The sequence below is a fragment of the Salarias fasciatus genome, chromosome 16, assembly GCF_902148845.1.
Source record: "Salarias fasciatus chromosome 16, fSalaFa1.1, whole genome shotgun sequence".
NCBI classification, from domain to species: Eukaryota; Metazoa; Chordata; class Actinopteri; order Blenniiformes; family Blenniidae; genus Salarias; species Salarias fasciatus.
Genome location: NC_043760.1, coordinates 14,835,492 through 14,854,644, shown reverse-complemented (window position 1 = coordinate 14,854,644; position 19,153 = coordinate 14,835,492). Strand labels below are relative to the sequence as shown.

General features: G+C 44.5%; 1 protein-coding gene across 3 annotated transcripts in view; it reads left to right on the top strand.

The window, feature by feature from the left end:
- adarb1b (adenosine deaminase RNA specific B1b) overlaps positions 1-19,153 on the top strand; it is a 122,314-nt gene that overhangs the window by 62,915 nt on the left and 40,246 nt on the right. For 2 of the 3 annotated variants that reach the window (XM_030112666.1, XM_030112665.1), the window contains exon 1: positions 17,445-17,898. In XM_030112666.1, the coding sequence (XP_029968526.1) occupies positions 17,799-17,898 (100 nt within the window). In that variant the 5' untranslated portion in view covers positions 17,445-17,798. Of the gene's footprint in view, positions 1-16,953; positions 16,991-17,444; positions 17,899-19,153 lie in introns of those variants that run through there. The other variant, XM_030112667.1, reaches the window with a different exon arrangement.

The window sequence follows — 19,153 nt, the reverse complement described above, 5'->3', positions numbered from 1 at the left end:
CATTTATTTATTTTTTAGTATCTGAGGTTCCTAATCTGACAGAAAACGTTTTCTTCATATCGGTGGACAGCAGAGCAGTGGTGCAGAGAGTTTGACACTTGAACGATGTGTTGCTGTCTTTCAGGACAATCCTCTTATCTTTCCGCCTCTATTCTCGAGGCTCAGCAGCCACTTGGATTCCTTTCCTCGCTGAGCTTTGGCCTGAGTTTCAAACAAGCCGCCGCTGAGGTCACGAGTTCAAACCCCGCGGCGGCGGCGGCGACACTCCACCGCTCTCGCTCCTGTTGTCTTGTATGCAGTGTCGCTCCGGATTAAAGTGTCTGCTGAATAAATGTAGAATTCTGACAAATACAAAAGCCTCTTGAAGGAAACTCTCTATGCACTAGAATAGAATAAAACAGATGGAAATAGATTATAATTGTCATATAATTGACAATGTTGTTATAAGCTTATTCAAATAGTTTCATCCTGTTTCTGTTTACATGTTGCACATCAATCCTTTCTTTCTTTTTTTTAAAATCTTTCTGGGTTTGTAGGTGTTGACGGCAGTTAGCATTAGCGCCCTCAGACATCAAACGGTGGTGTTTCCCTTTCATTAGACCCCCAACACAAACGCCAGCATGATTAAATTAAACGCTGACCCAAAAAAAAAAAAGCTGTTTGTTTTGGGAAGCTACTGAGCTTGTTAGTGCGCCGTTGTGCTGTTTTCACGTGTTTTCAAGTCGCCACGGTTAAAAGTGAACAGGCCCGACTGGCATGACCCCAAGAGCCGGGATGAACGTCCGTCCTCTACACCCTCGATGCGAGTGAGGGTCGCTGGGGGGAGGGAGACTGGAGTCATAATACACATGGTAATGAGAAATACTGCGGACTGAAACAAGCCATGATTGCCCCTCACAGCAATGCAACTAAGAGTTTGTTTTGATAATTCGTGCCCCCCGCTTTCTCTCTCTCTCTCTCTCTCTCTCTCTCTCTCTCTCTCTGCATTTGTTCTGTTGTGTCATCATCGCAGGATGAGTGTGACCCACTCTCATGTTAGGAGACTTGTTACGTAAACATGGCCTCCAGATTGTTCCCACTGTGTGTTGTTACCCCTGCACAGCGCGGCCGCTTCTCATCCCGGCCGATTCAGCGGAGAGGGAGCGAGTGTAAGATCAAATATTAGATTGCAAGGTGAGATTCTGGGCTGCACTTCTAGCAAAGCTTCGTCTTTTATCTTTTTTGTTTTCATAAAGGTGAACTTGGCCATCCTTTGTGTGTGTGTGTGTGTGTGTGTGTGTGTGTGCTTGTTTGTCATTGATGTCCACTCAAGTACAGTGATGCCAAATGTACCCATAATGCTTTGTAGCACACCAGAGAGCGTCTCTCGGGGTTCCAAATTACCTCTCACATCTGCTGTTACTCTGTGCCACAAATAACCCCACACCAAACACACACACACACACACACACACACACACACACACACACACACACACACACACACACACACACACACACACACACACACACACACACACACACACACACACACACACACACACAAGTGCACCAAATGCCAGAAGAGGGCCTGTTTGAATTGATTAGCCTGTCATAAGTGGAATGATGATGTGCTTTAACACATCAGAAGACGATGGAGGAAGTTTCTCTAATTGATTGATCTGTCGGTCCAGTGAGTGCAGCTCGCATGCAAATGGTCATGTGACCACGGAGGTTGGTTCCTTTGAGACGGATTCAGAGAAGCAGCATCGGTTCCCTATAACACACTGATTGAAGTTTGCATGTTCAACAAGTGTCGCGTTTTTATATCAATTATTAGATTTAGCTTAATGGCGTAGAAGATGCAGATAGTGTGCCTTCACTGGGAGGAGGAGGAGGAGGAGGAGGAGGAGGCAGTTTGACGGAGGTGAGCTGGGTGGTTCAGCCGGTGGTGTTCAGAAGAGAGTCCGCTCTGAAGTCCTAATGCGTTGCTTCCTGCCGGCAGCGGAGCGTCCATGCTTAACAAAAGGATTGGGAGCAAATGAGGCGGATCTCCTGAGACACCAGCTGAAAAGGGGGCGAGCTTCTCCGCTGCAGCTATTGATGCACTTTTCAGGGTGTAAATTCCACAGCGTTTCGTCTGCTGCTGTCGATGAGCGGGCCGTGCTGGTGAGCGCCGCGATGGAGATGGAGGATTTCCAGGTGGATTCATTTAAGTGATTTCTATATTGGAAAAAAAAAATAAAAAAAAAATCACAAAGCGTACCAGCAGTTTTCTTGTTCCAGAGGTAATTACTTTCTTAGAAAAGCCCAAACTTGAAAATAGCTTCAATCTGTGTCATCTCCACCAATCACATCCTTCACATATTGTTTTTCACATCTGAAAGACGCTTTGAAAGCTGTGTTCCAAAGCTTCTTAAAGGACGCTTTAAAACGGCGCTTTCCAGCCTTTTTTCCTTGGAGCTCCCAATGGTTTATCTTTGACACATGAAAATCTAATTCTGAAAACTATAAAGGCCCCAGCTCCCCCTGCGCTCCCTGGTGCAGAAGCAAGTTTGAGAACCTTTACTGTAATAAGTTCCTTGAAGATCTTGGTCTAAAGGCTGTGTTATGGGAAGCTCACAGTCATCAGAAAGACATGACATGATAAAGTTGTTGGATCATAGCAGAAGTGATGCTTTGCAGATGTTCTCAAATTAATAATTTAATAGAAAAGTCTTGTAACCTGAGTGAGGTGAGACGAGTCGCCATCTGTTTGTTTTGGATCTCCAGATAAAAGTGCTTAATTAACTGATCTCAAGTTACTTTTTATGTTGTGTTTTATACTGAATAAGAAAGTTTAGCGGTCTGTTTAATAAGACAGCAGTTCCACAGTCCTCTATCTTCTGTATTTTTTACAATATTCACCACTTTTGTCAGCCATTAAATACAGTAATATAGAATCCTGAAAAAAAGTGTTTCGATCATATGCTTGTTCCTTTTGCTCCTCAGCTTCACATTTCCATTTCTTTCATGGTAAAACAAACAGATTCGTTGGTTTGACAGACAGCGGATTGTTTTCTCCTGTCGGTGGCGTCGGTGGCGTTCCCACCTCGTCATCTGCTCGCTGCCTTTCTCACCTTCGTCCCCCTCATTCCCTTCACCTCCGTCTTCGCAAACAAATGGGCGAATGACATTGAAGCGCTCCCGAGTCAGCATGCTGATAACACATGGAGTCATTAGTGCTCTGGCCCGCTGCGCCGCTCTTCACTAAAGCACGCGACGACACCAGACACTTTTTAATTAAAAGCCGCTTCTTCAGACATGTTTAAAGAAGTACCGCATGCTTCATAAAATACTGGAGTATCAAGCAAAAATAAAGCCATAAACACACAGCTAATAAGGGCAGAGCGCAGCCTAAAAAAAGCCTCTTTTGGCTCTTTTTTTTTTTTTTTTTCCCAGCAGGCATAAAAACAGACTCAAATCAATAACAAAAACAAGAGTAGGTAGACAGTAACGCTTTGCATATTGTTTCCCCAGCAGTGTTTTTTAAAAGTGTACTTTGAAAAGTGTCCATTAGAGATGCAGCGCCGGCTGAAATCTGCTCAGTCCTTCCATCTGAGGCACGTCGGTTGCCAAACTAAAATAGTAACCCTTATGTAACTGTGGCCTTTACCCGGTGAAAGGAGATGTCAGATGCAGTTCTGCAAGCATAATAGCTTCACATTTCTCTCCGACTGATAACACCAAACAAGCACGGTTCAAATCGTCCTTTACAGTATAAATATATGATTCACAGTGCTAATTTCATGCTGGTTAATTAGGTGAAAGGAAGGCACAGGAGAGATTTTTATATTTTCCTTGAAAGTTCAACCTGTGACTCATCAGCACACACACATCATCTGTGTGTGTGTGTGTGTGTTTCTATCTGATGTACAGTTTCTCCTTTGAAGCCCTCTCAGCCTGTGAAAGAAACCCTGCAGCTTTGTGTGCGTCGTTGTCACACTCCTCAACATCTCAGTGCGTGGCGTCGCCGTAGCTACCGGCGATCACACGTTCGGCTCAAGAAACTTCCAAAAAAATAAATAAATAAAAAGCAAGTAGACGGACAGAAAGCAGGCAGTGTGTCAACCCGTCCGTGCTGGAGCGGAGCCTTTGGCAGCTGTGGACAGATGGCAGGATGTCCCACCATCCCCTCGTATCCACAGCGACCCGGCGCCTGCAGCTCCACCAGGACCGCCACGCTGCTGATGCTCTTGGTCTGGGCTCCGTCCTCCGCGGAGGTGCTGCTCTCTGCAGCGTTCGGTCGTTTCGGAGTCACACATGCTAACAGTGTGCGAAAAGAGTGTAAAGCGATGGAGAGGGGGGGGGGAGGGACGCCTGGCAGAGGGTGGGAGACCGAGCGCCACGGGCGCATCTGCCTATGCTTCGCTCACCCTCTGCGGTTTCTGGCCTGGCAGTATTGACACAAGCAGTAATGCATCAAGAGACCCGCAGTTCTTTTTGTATTCACAGTCGTACCGTTGCTTTCCCAAGGCCGTTTTTCACAGGGAATTGTTGACTGCTTGCAGGGGAAAAAGAGGTGTAGTTCAGCTTGACATTATTGATTTAGTTTTCTTCAGTTGGGGTTTAATAGACCTCGTTCAGTAACATCTTAAAGGGTCTAACCCAGGAAAGATGACTGTGTTGTGAATGACCATCTTCTTCAGCTCCAGTCATTTCTTTTCATTGAGATAAAGAAACATCCACATGATGTTTAAAGATACGAGAACTTATACTACAATATTTGAAATATGGTCAATGTTCTCTATTCAATATGTTCAATTAAATATATCCTCATATCACATTCATATAGTTTTCAGTGAGATTATTATGAGTATCAATATTTTACATTTTAATCGTTTGTGAGTCACCTGTCAGTCAAATTAATTTAATTGTGTTTTATATTATTGCCATCTATGTGCTGCAAGTTTGAAAATAACCAAAAGAAATGCAGAAGTTGTACAATATTGTCACTTATCGTTTTAAAGAGCAAGTTGTGCATCAAGAAAATCCATGAAGCTGCATATAACTGGAGGAAGTTTCCTCTGATATTTCCTCCAGGCTGAAGCAAACCTGTGAACCTGCTGCTCATTTCATTTGAGCGGTTTCTTGCCTGCTGATGAGTAGAAGTGTCTGACACCAGTATGTTCTTATAAATCAGAAATCAAAGAGTGGTCTACGGCCTTTCTTTAGAGGCAGCTGAGAAAAGTTTTGGAACGATTGGATTGGAAGAACACTGCCATTAACAGCGTTGTTAATGTTTATAGTGTATTGTTCTCTGTGTGCGTGTGTGTGGTTTCAATACCGACATGTAAACTACTCTGTTTTCAGTGTTTCCGCTTGTTTTCAATCATTTTCAAGCATTGCTGTGTAAACGCAAAACTTTTCTGAAACAAAAACTTAAAAACGATGCGCTTTCATTTGAAATATTGTTGGCAAATGGGGCTTTTTGTTCATAGCTACTCAAAAAGAAAAGAAGTTGTATCTCTTTGCATGCAAAAGTGAGAAATCAAATGTCAAATTTATGATACTAACTCGCCGCAAGAGCCTTGATGGCGTGTGCAGCCCTTAATTTCCAAATGTGGTTTTTCTTTTCTGAGGTAAATGAACGAAGATTGCCGTGTATGCATCTATTGTTGCAGGAGAATGGAGTTTTGTCCCTCCTGGCTTACTTTCATCCCACGGTTCTCCTTAAACTACTTGCAGGGCAGTTACAGCATCTCCATTAGTCCGCTCTCGTTCTTTGAGATAAAAATCCACCAAGAAGCCGTGAAATGTCGATTTTGCTTGTACGTTTGCCGAACCTAAAGATGCAACCCTTAATGATTGAGGCTTCTAAGAACGACAGAGATTTTACCAGGTGTGAACCGCAACCTGTTTTACCAAGCGCACAGATTTTACAGCGTCATCCAATGTTTTATACACACACACACACACACACACACACACACACACACAGCCTAATGTGAACACAACATGCTGTGGCCTACTTTTCGAGTACCTCTCTTGTAATCCTATCTGCGACCAGTGAATAGAAGCAGTGTGGGAAAGCCTGAACTACCATTGTACAGCAGGATGGAGGGGCTGCAAGGGAAAATGAGAGCGGAGAGGCTGGGTTTACTCTCCATGTTCGAAATGGTTAATTAGCTTGAACTCCACATTCCAGTCCAGTGAGATCCAACTGCGTCGACAGTGCCATGTAAGTGTAGGAAAACATACATAAACACACAAAGTCACATTTGAACATGCCCCCGTAATTACACTCGGGCTGATGCTCAAGCATTCTGTCCCCTCACACACACACGCACACACACTCCTGCACCCAGAGAACATAATGAGGGCTCAGGTGGCAGTAGGGGCTGCTTGCTTTGGGCGGTGGCGATGCAGATGTTACCTGGTGGCTCTTCACTTTCTCCTCTTTCGAGTGTATGTGTGTGTGTTGTGATTGCAAGCCAGCTGTGATGGCCAGCTGCCCACTTTTGCCAAGGACTTGGCAGCTCCCCAGATGGTTGACCCAGATAGAAACACCAAGTAGAAGCTCTCTCTCTCTTCCCCCCTCTCTCTCTCTTTCTCTCTGGTAACTGTGAGGCGTGCGCACCTGCGTGGGCACCCTTCACACGCAGACAGTTGCATCGTCCCACCAGAGCAGGTGGAGGCTCATTTTTTATGAAGGCGTATTTTTGGAACGACCTCAAACTTTCCTGATGCAGCGAGGTTTCATTAGAAAAGAAAGCACCGTTTTTTTGCTTGTTAGTGGGAAAAGTTCTCATTTCATCAACGACCTGCAATTTTTACGAAGTTCCTCTATTTCAATAATCACAGTCAGTGGTTCTAAATGTCATGGTTACTGGGTTCTGGGTTCTGGGTTCTCTCTCGGGAAGGTAGAACTCACAGAGGTGCTTTACCCAATCTGAAGTTGTGAAAATCAGATTAGCATTCATTGTATTTAAAAGATAAATGCAAAAAAAAAAACAACAAAAAAAACCTTTCTGACAGTTTTTGGCAATCTGGGAGTTTGGAGTCTTTTGAAAAGGTATTCTGGACTCTTTCCGTCTAATCCACCCATTCCCTCTTTCTCTCTACAGTCTGCATTCTTAATAACATCAACATGAAAAATGGCGAGGCCATAGACATTCGTTCATGGAGTGGGAGTTAGTGATGAAGGGCAGATGAAGCTTCATGAAGCTTAACGAACCTCTGTCTTTGTTTCCTGAAACCACTAGATGGTGCTATCTGTTCAAGAAAAGCTTGAGAGCACACTTCATTGGCAGTCCTCCAGCTTCTATCTTAGAACCAAGATGCCATCTAGTGGCTTCAGCAAATAAAGACAGTGGTTCATGTAGCTTCATGAAGCTTCATCTGCCCATCACTAGAGGGAGTCACGATGCTCTGGAGGCCGACGTTGTTGTTATTGTCCGTTTAATCACTCCTGTGTAGAATAATGATTCACTATGGCCACTGTTTTCCCCTTGCAGTAGCAGCTTTTCATAATAGTTGCGTTTTCCTCCATTTGCATGGAGACAGAGCGTTTTCAGAAAGTTCCACCTTGAGAGCCATTTTTAGAGTTGTGGTTAAGACGGACTCTCAGTTCATCAAAACTCATTCAGCTGCTTTGTTCTGAGAAAAAAAAACAACCTTTTTTTTTAACAGAACATTGTTGTAAGTTGTCGTCTTTATCACGCTGTACTCCAAACACGCAGCGAGAAGCGATGGAGCTTCAACCACAGATGCACCAGCAGAAAACCTCCAGATATCAAGTAGTCCTTCAGTCCTCCAGCGGAATGCCCTTCGAGCGTTTCAAGGGTGCGAGGGCTCGCACTTCTCTGTAGACTGTGGGCAGTCATGCCAGCTCACCTTGGCTTTTCTTCCAGTGTTTGTGGGTGTTTTTCTGCAGTCACGTGTGTGTGTGTGAGTGCAGTCATTATGCTCAATGTCACACTGCATTGCGGTGCAGTAAAAAAAAAAAAAAAAAAAAACCCTCTTGAGTGAGTGAGAATGTGTGTGAGTGTGTGTAGTCAGCCTGACAGTTTCGGGGGCCGGCTTCTGTTGGCTCGTGTCTCAGTGTCTCACATTCTGATTACGGTCTCTCGGTGTTTGTGTGTTATTTTCTTCCTCCCTTCTGTTTATCTCCTCACACTTGCCCCTGCTATGGCAATTAAACACCCTTTTTTTTTTTTTTTTTCCAAACTCTTTCCCCTCGTCTGTGACCTCTGCTTCCTTCCTCCCAGACGAGGGGAACGGAGGGTTGTGGCGTCTACACGAGCGCACAGCGGGGTAAAGAGATAAATTGGCTGAGAAAAGAGACTCATTCGTCATAGGAGGGAGGGGGGGAAAAACCGCTGACGTACGCGCCGTAACATATAATAATAATGAGAACGGGGCGAGTGTTCAAGTGAAAAGAAATGCAGGCGAGATGCTGTGCTGTAGATTATGATCGACCAACTTGTAGTGTGTGTGTGTGTGTGTGTGTGTGTGTGTGTGTTGGGGTTGGCAGCATGCGTGGATGGCCTCAGTGGCATTGTTTATCATCCGTTTCCAGCTGAAACCACCTTGAGCATCCTTTCAGTCGTCGCTACCCGAATAAACGTCAACTGTATTACCTGTGTCTCTATTAATGAGGCTGTAGTCCGTATGCTTGTGCTTCCCAATGCTGAATGTTTTGAGATTGCATCCACTTCTACCTGCAGCTCAAACTTGCACGGCTGAGTTGCCCTTTTTTTTTTTTTTTTTTTTTTTTTTTTGTCAGTGTTGCCATGACAACATGCAAATCTTTCAGGATTTCCCTGAGATAGTTGTCAAAATGTTGCCTGCAGCAGCTCAGCTGAGCCGGAGTTGAGGAACAGCGAGACAACTGTGGAGCCAGGAAAATCAAAATAGCCCGGCTTTTATTGGTATTCAGCGGGCAAAGCTTTCGTTTTTAATTTAAACTGCATTAAAGCGGAGGAGCTGAAAGCGATGTCATGGTGTTTAGGAGTTTTTTTTTTTTCTTCTCGAATTTAAACCCTCCTCTCTTAATGCTCCCTGGCTTCACCCCTTCAGGTGTACATCTTGCCAAGTGGCCGAACACAGAGTTGTCCATTGTTCTTCTCGCGCTGACGTCAAGCGCAGACATATGTGTACACATCCAGACTGCTGGTCAACTTCCAGCCCAGAGGGAAAAAAAAAACCTAAAAAAAAAAAAAAAAAAAAACCCAAAGCCACAGGCGATACGTCCCCGGCTCGGCGCTGGAGGGTTTGTTAGGGAGGGGGCCACACCCAGCAGTGGCAGCCCACGCCAGGCTTTAGAAGCAAAGGCAACTCCCAGAGGAAGAATTAAGTCACTGCTATTTAAAGGCCTGTTAATGTGGACCAGGATCTGACCGACGCAGAGAGACCAGCGGAAAAATGTGGCGGCTGATAGATGATGTCAAATAAAAGGGCAATAATGAGCGGCCGGGTCGTGTTTTGCCGTCTGGTTTGTTTGTAGATGATTTGTTAGTGTTTCTGCGGCGCTTCGTATGTGGGCGTGTTGCCTTATGTGCCTTATGTGTATTCCCTCTCACAGGAGTCTAATTTTAGAAGAGGCGACCACCTTCGCATTTGGCTTCTAAATTCTGCCACACATGAGTGACATCTTGAGTTTGCTTCATCGTGGCGTTTCTTCTAAAAGATGCCGTGCATCGATGCATCGGCACCACAAGCGCTTACACTTCATCGCTTTCCCACACAGAGAACCTTCTTTTCTCCAACGCAAGATCAACTCGCACTTCATCAAATTATAACCACACTGTCAACCTTTTCTGTTTCTCACTTCTGCTCTGTTTTCTCCAGGTATGATCTAATGTTTAATGGATGAAGCAAAAATACGAAACCCATCAGAACGAAAGCGGCTGGTTTGTTCAGAAAACAGGAGAACTGTGTCGAATACCTGATCCACGCCTGGTGAAAATAACACATTAACTGCATATTTGCCACAACATCGTGGCTAATGCAGCCACTTCACGGCATCCTGTATTTGAAGACAAAAAGCGATTGTTATTCACACCTTCGCTGCTCATATTTAAATTGGCACAAGCTCAGTGTATGATTTGCACTCTGATTTATTTACGCTGCTCTGCTGAGAGGTTGATTTCAGCCTAATACGCTGCCGCCTTTATTGGTAATGGCTTTCCCGCTTTTCTTTCATTTATTTTAAGTATCTGGTAAGTAAGAGTGAATAAATATTGCTATATACCGCATGGTATTTGATAATGCATCCTCTGGCTTCTCATTTGTGTGAACGCGTTTGTTTACCTCAGCCTTTAAAAACCCATTTTCTTATGAATTACTGTCTTTTAAGTCTCCTAACCACTTGCTTGCAGTCCTGGAACCACATTAGTCCGTATAATTTGACACCAGCTTCATCATTTTCTAGGCCGGTGAGGCCATCTGTAGGCCAGAATCTGGGTTTATGATAATTATCACAGCGAACAGCTTGATTAGAAACAAGATCCCATCAGCAAAACAGCATAATGCATTTTTGTGATCAACTCAAATATCATAATACACCGTTAAAAATAACCACGATGGATTGCCTTGTCCACGCTGTGTTTGAACAGATAATCTAAGCCAAACAGTAGGTCTTATCAGATCACTTCCAAGTGCCTAATGGGAATAAAAACTGAGCTTAAAGCTAAGTTCTGAGGTCATTTGTGTTTTTCTTTTACAAAATAGCTGAGATAAACTTCACACTGTGTCGTAACTGCGCATGCTGACATATTGTTGTTTTCAGAATTCTGTTAAAATAGCTCACTGACTGCTGTGAAAACCAGAGTATATTCAGCTCCTATCCATACGAATACCCGCGTCACATGCTCCTTGTTTAGAAATAGAAATAATTAACTAGACTAACAAAAGAAAGATGAATAATTAAAGTTTATTCCCACATAATAGTCTAAATCTGTCAGGAGCAGCCTTGGTTTTTATCACATTTGTGAGCCCCCATCTAATTTAATCCCCTCAAACCCCCCCCCTGCATGATCTGGCTCCGCCTCTGGGACAGATTCGTTGCCTTGAAGCAGCAGAACCGCGCAGGGACCTCACACCTCCCGCATTCTGCATTCAGCTCCATCACTTAAATCCTTACAGCGCTAAAATATACAGTCTGCTGAGGCTTCCTCCAGTCAGCATGACAGGATCCTTCTCTTGACACGCCACACACACACACACACACACACACACACACACACACACACACACACTGTGGATGTGAATACAGAGCGGCGCTTTAGGGAAATCACACACCGCCGTGTTTAAAGCCAGGCATCACAGATATCGCTCCTCGCAAGCTGAAAGCTCATCTAATAAAAGCATCGCCTCAGCCTCCGAAGTGTGCAGACTTTTATCAAACTTTCAAAATGTCCCTGAGTAAGTCTGCAGCATGTGGGCAGTTTGTTGGCTTTTTATTCCCAAAGTGAAATCTGCCAGAACTGTATTACTTTTTTTTTTTTTTTTTTTTTCTTAAATTGAGTTCTGGCGTCTTGTGTGTGCACAGTTTGTGTGGCGGATCTGATGTGTTCTCTTAGTCAGCACCTTCTGCTCTAGCTTGTGCTTACTGCTCTGTAATGTGTCATTATTTTTGCACTTCCAAATTTGAAAACCTGCAGTAATGCAACAGAAGTCTCCCTCCTGAATTCATACATCTGAATTGTTTTTGAAAGTTTACAGTGACATGATCTGTAATCAGAATAACAGCATCCTGAAAATCAGAGTGGAATTTGCCAGCAAAAATAAAACAATAAACAAACCTCAATTCCTTGTGTTCACACAGCCAAATATCAATTACCTCGTAGCAGTGCTGCCCCCTGCTGGAGAAACACCGGTAAAACAAAAACACCGCCTGAGAGCTTCATGGAGGGCTGCAGCTTTTATCTCAAGAATTATTACACACACATGCGCGCGCACACACACACTCAATCAGTGTACAATCACATGCTCATTTAATTAAATGCATTAATTAAAATTGTGTCCCTGTGTGTGCGCGTCTGTGTGAGTGTGATAGAAGGTAGGTCAGAGGGAGGAGTAGTGCTTAATGGTTCATCAGGACCCTGGCTAGCCCCTGCGTGTGTGTGTGTGCATGTGTGTATGTGTGTGTGTGTCAATTGCTGCTGAGCCACTGGCCTGATTTTTTGGCTGAGGACAGGCAGTGGAGGTTTACAGCAGTCACGCTCTCGCCCTGCCATGCGCAGCCGACTTTGTTTCATAATCCTTCCTCTATACAATCAGTTCTTCAGACTTGGTCATTGTCCAGTCTGGCTTTCAGTTTTGTTTTTTTTGATTTTTGTTTCCCCTCAATAAGTCCTGTCAAGTTGGTCAGATGGACTGTAATCTCCACTTTACCCGCCGCCCGCTCACTGCTTTGTTCAGAGTCATGAGGAGAACCGTGCAGGATTCCCCCCCCCCCCCCCCGTCTGCCTCTCTTAATTTCTCTCTCTCTCTTCATCCTTCGCCAAACTCTTGACGACGCTCGGCGAGCGCTGCTTTAGGGAAAGTGACTTCCTCACAAGGCGATGGATCTGGGCTCCTGCCTGGACGGTTCTCGTCTCCCCCTCGCGTCGAGGCAGTGCTCTCACACATCCGCATGTCAGATTCAGAGATAACCGCTCAAACACATCAGGGTCGTCCTGTTTTGGCTTCATGGTTCAACATTTCTCATAAGCGCTCTGGAGCGGCTTCAATATTGAAAAATTGGGGCCATTAGGAAAGTTCGTGTTACTTTTTACAGTAAGCATGCTCTGGATGTACATTAATGAGTCCCTCACGCTCAGGGGTGTCAAACATGAGGTCAGTGGGCCAAAACTGACTCGCAAGAGGCTCCAGTCCCATCCGCAAAACCATCAAGCAACTTGTAAAAGTTTCAAAAAAAACTTTGGCTTTGTAGTAAATTTCCAAAGAGCAGCAGTGATGGCTACTGCATTGGAAAAGCTGTCAGGGTGAAATTAAAAAATAATGCAAAGGCTATAGAAAAAGTTTGTACTTTGCATCAGAAGGATTCATTAAAATTGGGGTCATGTTGAGATTCTGGTAACTTTTGACAGTGATTGTTTGGTTTATTTGAAAAATATGGACATTTTCATCACATATACCATATGAAATGTAAAAACATGCGTGTTAGGTTAATTATCATCTTCCCCGTTGGTTTACATCTTTAAATTAGGAGGGATGGATGGAAACTAATCAGAAATCCAAATCTCTGAAAGCCGCCGCCGTCATTAAATCATCCATCATCCGCTCTTAATACCCCGCTCCTGAAACTCTATATCCTCCAAACCGGCTCTGAAATTCACATGAAAGTCTTTAAAAAAAGACTCAGAAAAAAAAATCTAAAAATGAAGGAAAGAAAATTGTTCCCAACTCGGCCTATTTTTAGTGTTTTGTGCTTTTTGAGTGCGTCTGTAGCGGCAGATGGGCTCGCCGCAGTAGCCTGGAATCCGTCCCTGTAAAAGCGTTCGAGAGGTTGTGTTATTTTTTTTTTTTTTTTTTGTCAATGATTGTGTTTCTCTGTCAAACCACCGCCAAAGGCCACCAGGAGTTGAGCTGTCATTGGAGCCCAGAATGCCTTTAACTTCATCCGGGGATAACCGCAGCCTCTTTTTCCCTGTTGTGTTTTTTTTTTTTTCCTTTCTTTCCCTCATCCATTCAGCTGAAAATGGATCAGCGGGTGTATTGTGTGTGTGTGTGTGTGTGTGTGTGTGTGGAGTGTGTAAAACCAAGCTGGCAGCTTTTTAAAAAAATTGATGTTGTTTTTGCAGCGCGTCTATAAATTAAAGCCCTGCAGGAAGCCGACTGGCCGCGTTTCCTTTTAAAGGGGAAGAGGAAAAAAAAATCAAAACAAAAAAGAAACACTTGAGATGTTTGTGGTGAATCTTGGCCGGCTGCAGTTGTGTTTGGCTCGTCCGCAGAACCATGAATGAGTCTGTGTCTGCTGTGTTTACCTCCTCTCTGCCTCCGTATCGCTCGCTCTCTCTTTCCCCTCGCCGCTCGTTTTGCCTCTTCTCCTCTCCGCTGGACTCCGGCGGCTCTTTCTCCGTGAAGCGGGCGGGAGAGCGTCGCTGACCTGAAACGCTCCCTCAGGTTAGAGATTCCTGCTTCAGGATCCCAACAGCTCCTCACTTTTATTTAGGAACATTCCCCCCCTCTTTCCCCCCCCCCCTCTGTTTCTTACCCAGCTGTTCGCCTCATCTTATACCTCCTCACTCTTCTTCTTCCTTTACTGTCCGCTCTGTCTCTCCAGCTTCTTTTTCCCTTTTTATGTGTTTCAGACTGATCTCAAGATGCGATCGCTGAGAAATGTTTATAAGATAGTGTGTCTGAAGGTTCACAGCGCAGCGAGGACAGTCGGTATGAAGCTTCCAGCCCTCCTGTGCCCTCGGTGATAACACCATGCTACTGTTTCTGTCACGTTCATGTGAGATGGAAAACATCGAGCCATAGATTTAACCTCAATCTCAGAATCTGCCAGCTGTTGTTGGCCTGGGATTCATTTGGGATCTTGTCTTGAAATACCTGCATTTGTTGGCTTTGTTTGACTTTGCGCGTCAGAGTTCGGTCCTGAAGTGGTTTCTGAAACATGCAGGAGTGGAGATGGACTTTCTGGCTGTGACAATTCTGTCACAATGTTTGGTTTAGCTTTTGTTTTTCTGAAAATGTAATCGGTCGCAGACGGACTGTGCGCCAGTCTGTGACAATAACATCAACCAGCCAGTGGAGGAGTTGGTGATCTTGGATGATCTTCACTGAAACATGAAGCTGCCACAAACAGAACTGAAGGCAGAATGCCCATGAGCCAAACCGGCCTGCAAGAGGCTCCAATCCCGCCCAAAAAACCCAGTTAGTACTGGACTCCAATATCGGAATATTTGGTCAATATTGTAGAATCCAAATATTAATTTTGAACTTGGAATATTTGCAAAAGCAACGCTCCTCTCAATACTTACTACCAACCTAGAATATTCCAGAACTTTAGGGGTGTGCTGCTGATACTTGTGGCACTCCGTCTAAGCCATACGTCGACTCCATCCGCTCCACGGCGCTCGGCGGGCGGTCATAATGTTCCGGCTGATTGATGGACGATGGCGTGACTGTTGGGCTCCTCTCACTCCAGCACAGTGAAAACAGAGCCGCGCTGAGTGAACTCCCACAGAGTAGACGACTCTGTCAGCCTGTCAGGGTTTAAAGAGCCGCACGCTCCCCAGCGGTCCATTATGAGACTCTCAACACGGTTAAATATTGAGACGCCGTGTCAAAGTTTCTTTTTCAAGTCACAGACGGACCACTTGAATGAGCTAACGCGAAAGGATAAGAAGCATAAGGATTGACGTCTGCTGTGAGCAAATGAAATTCAGAAAAAAACACATTCTTCATTGCATTTTAACAACATTTTGCAGATTTTATCTGTAAGAACAAGGTTATTTATTTAGCAATCTTGTTCCTTTAATGACTTCTTTGACTGCTCAAATCAAGACAGTATTGAAGTCAAGTGAAACATTTCAAGCAAATTTAAATTTTAACTTTATTATTAGATGTGTTTGTTTAAACTTTCAGTAAAATATCCCGACAGCGACAAACGAAGCAATGTTTCGACTGGTAAATTCAGCGTGTTTGCACTTATTGCAAACACAGAACTTATCACACATGTCAAACTCAAACCGAATCCGGCCCCCCTGTTGTTCTATGTGGATTCTGAGAAGTTGTTCAAGAAATAAAGAGTTGCACTGCATTCATGGAAATACATGCTGACTTTTTGCCCATCAAAATGGCAACTTTAGTTTCTGTTTTGTTGAAACAGATCAACAAAAACAAACAAAAAAAAATCCCAACATGCCTGAGAAGAAAAGTCCATGCAGAGGGAAGAAAGTTAAATGAGAGACACTATTAAAAAAACATGTTGGTGCCAAAGTTGAACCTGAAAACACATCTGAGGTGTGCTAAATTTAGGCTTCCAAGAAAAACAACGTGAGATTCTCCCAGAATTAAAAGATGAGCTGCAGTCACAGTGAAAGATCTTGTTGATTTATTCTCGTTTTTCATATCTTAATGAGAGAGAAATGTATTTTACAGGACTGATTGCAGACGTTTAATTGCAGGGACACTTATTTCCATCTGCCTTGTTCTATGAATCTTCTTAGAATCAGTTATTGAACTTCAGAGTTAAGAACAACTATTATGCTGATGTGAAGAAAACGAGTTTGGCGTTCTTTATCTATCAGACCTTTATAGATGAGTGAAAAAAGTAAACAAACATCGACACTTAAGCTCATTAATTCTGTACATTCGTCGTTATTATAAATGCCTCACAGCCATTGGTCGCTGAGAAAGTCTCAGATTCCTCACTTAACTCCCGACCTTTCTGCTTCTTTTGCAGCTTTGAAATTAAAATCCAACAATTAACACGACAGACACAAACCGACTGACTACAAAGCCGCAGTGTGGAGTTCAGACGCGCTCCTGAGAGCCGAGAGTCCTTCAGATGTGTGGAATTCCTCCACACTCGAATTCCGTGTTTATGCTGCGGACGTCTGGCTGATTGAGATCAATGATCTGTGTACCAGCTGTCCGCGGAAAGCCTCGGATCACATGGCTTAATAAGAGCCGTGTGTTTGCCAACTAAAATGTTTCTAGGGAAGCTCTGGAGTCTCGCACTGATTGAGGGGAAACTTATCGTTCCTGTTTAAATGAAACCTTCCCGTCGCTGAAACCTCGCGCATCCCTTCACTTCAAACATGGTCATGCAGGAGGGTTTCTTTTTTCCTTTTTCTGTTTTTTTTTTCTCAGAAGCTTCAGCTGATGTGGAAACATGGCCCAGGGTCTGCACTTTTTCCCTGTGTGCCGTACGTCTTCATAACAGTTTTATTGTGTGCCTTCCAGAAACTTCTCAGTCAGCCAACATCTGTGCGCTTTACTGACTTCTCTCTCTCTCTCTCTCTTTTTCCGTCAGGTTTTTTCGGAACACACACATCTCAACCGATCCAGAGGTGAGTAATCTCTCTCTTTTACTTTAATCCCCCCCCCCCCCCCCCCCCCCCCGTGTGGATTTGTTGTTCGTTTGTGGATCAACAAAGACTATTCAGCTCGTGTACGGTTCAACTTTCATCCTGTGCATTTGCATAGTGTGGCCACTAGAGGGAGGCAGAGCGCTGTAGTTGGATGTGAGGGCGAGCTTCCTGAAGGAAGAGGGAATTCAAGGACAGACATCCAGGGTTTCTCAGCATTGCATGGGTCACTGTTTTATCTAGCATCAATTTAAAGATGTGTGTGTTTGAGTGCGATAACACACCAGTGAAGAGAGAATCACCTTTTTTTTTTTCTTTTAAAGAGTGTTGATGATGTGGTGGATGTGTGTTCCTGCTTCCCCTTGTCGGCGATGTCAGGTACGATGCCAGGAAGCTTCGGGCTGGTAGTTCAGTTCTGCCCCTCCATGTGTTCGTTCCTTCTCCCCTCGGCGAGTCTCCTCCTCCTTTCTCACTGCGCTCCATCGGCGCCAAGCGCTGACTACTGATAGGACAGACATGGAGTCAACGGAGGAGAGAGGCAGCGAGAGGAGGAGGAGGAGGAGGAGGAGGAGGAGGGAGGGATGGATCGAGAGTTGGGTTATGAGGGGAGGACTAAAGTAGAAACAAAGAAGCGCTGCAGGTGTGTGGCGCTGAGCATGGCATCGGCTCGACAGACCGGACGAGCGTGAGAGCGCCGGCTGCACGGGACCGGAGGACGGGGAGACGCGCAGCTCTCAACTTTGAATCGCACAGTTTAGTTTCCGTCTGTCGGAGCGGCGGCGAGGCAGCCATGGCCCTGCTGACCAACGGCACGCAGAGCCTGGGCTCCTATTACTGCCTGATCCGACGCAGGTTCAAGAGGAGGCGCAAGAAACGCTCGGAGCGCAAAGGTAAAACGCCGCAGGGTGGCAGTTCAGGGCGCCGGGACGCATCTGAGGCTTGCTGTGGTTGAGGAAGGACAAGTGAAGCGTGTGAGCGCTTTATGAAACTACTGGTTTCACTCTGGTGTCAGTTTTCAGGCTGTGAAATCCTCTTTTTCTCTGCAAACTGATCGAAGGCAAATCTGTGGTCATTCGGCTGGTTTCTGATCTGCGGTTTAATCCATCAAGTTGAGCTCCAGCGTCTGCTGCGTAGAAAATCAGTGATGTGCAACAGGCTGATGAGACTCTGAGACGGAGAACACACATACTTGTTGAGTGAAAAGTCAGATTTTCCTGACCTGACAGCTGCGTCATTCTGGCTCCATGCAGGTTAAAGTTGTGTCGATCCGTAAATGTCGGTTAAAAACTCCACCAACGAAGATTAACAGCTACTAATGTAGCGTTCAGGTGGTAATAATGTGCTTTTAATGACTATATTATTACATTAAGTTACTTATTAATTCACAAACACACTACTGTTACAAAATAAAAGAAAAAGTACCAACTATTGTAGTGACAAACTGTTATAATGACATGTAAAAGTCAAAGCATGGTAACATGATCATGAACAGATAGTTAATAGGAAATAATGAATGATGCATTTTATTTACTGAATATATTGCAATTCTAGAAGTAATAACTGTGGAATAAAGTTAGAAAATTCCATTTCTTCAGGTGAATTTCAAAAGGAGTATTTTTGTCCAGGGTCGACAGACACATCCGAGGTAAACTATAAACACCATCAAGGTTTTCTTAAGTCTGTGACGCTTTCATCTTCTCAGCGTTTTCGCTTCAGTCTGCAGCGGCGAGCAGACCTGTAATAACGACTGACAGAGACGAGGTGACAGCTCGCGTCCTCCGATGGTTGATGGTGCAATTATCTTCTCGCTTGTGTCTCAAGCATTTCCGCGTCTGTTTTCAGAGACGGACCAAATCCAAATGATGCGAGCTGAAATTTCTGAAGCAGAAAAGCCAACCTCTGAAGCTGGGTTTAGAGTCTTGGATTGAACATGCTTTAATTTGTGGAATGTGTGTTTGTTCTCCCTGCACACTTCTGAAAGTTCCTCTTTCTTTTTGGTGTAAATATATAATTTGTGGGAAATATTTAAATGTGTCGATGAGAGAATTGCTTTCTTGTGCGCCCCTCTCCTTCTCTCTCTCTCGCTCTCTCTCTCTCTCTCTCTACCTCTCTTTTGCTCTCTCTCTACCTCTCTTTTGCTCTCTC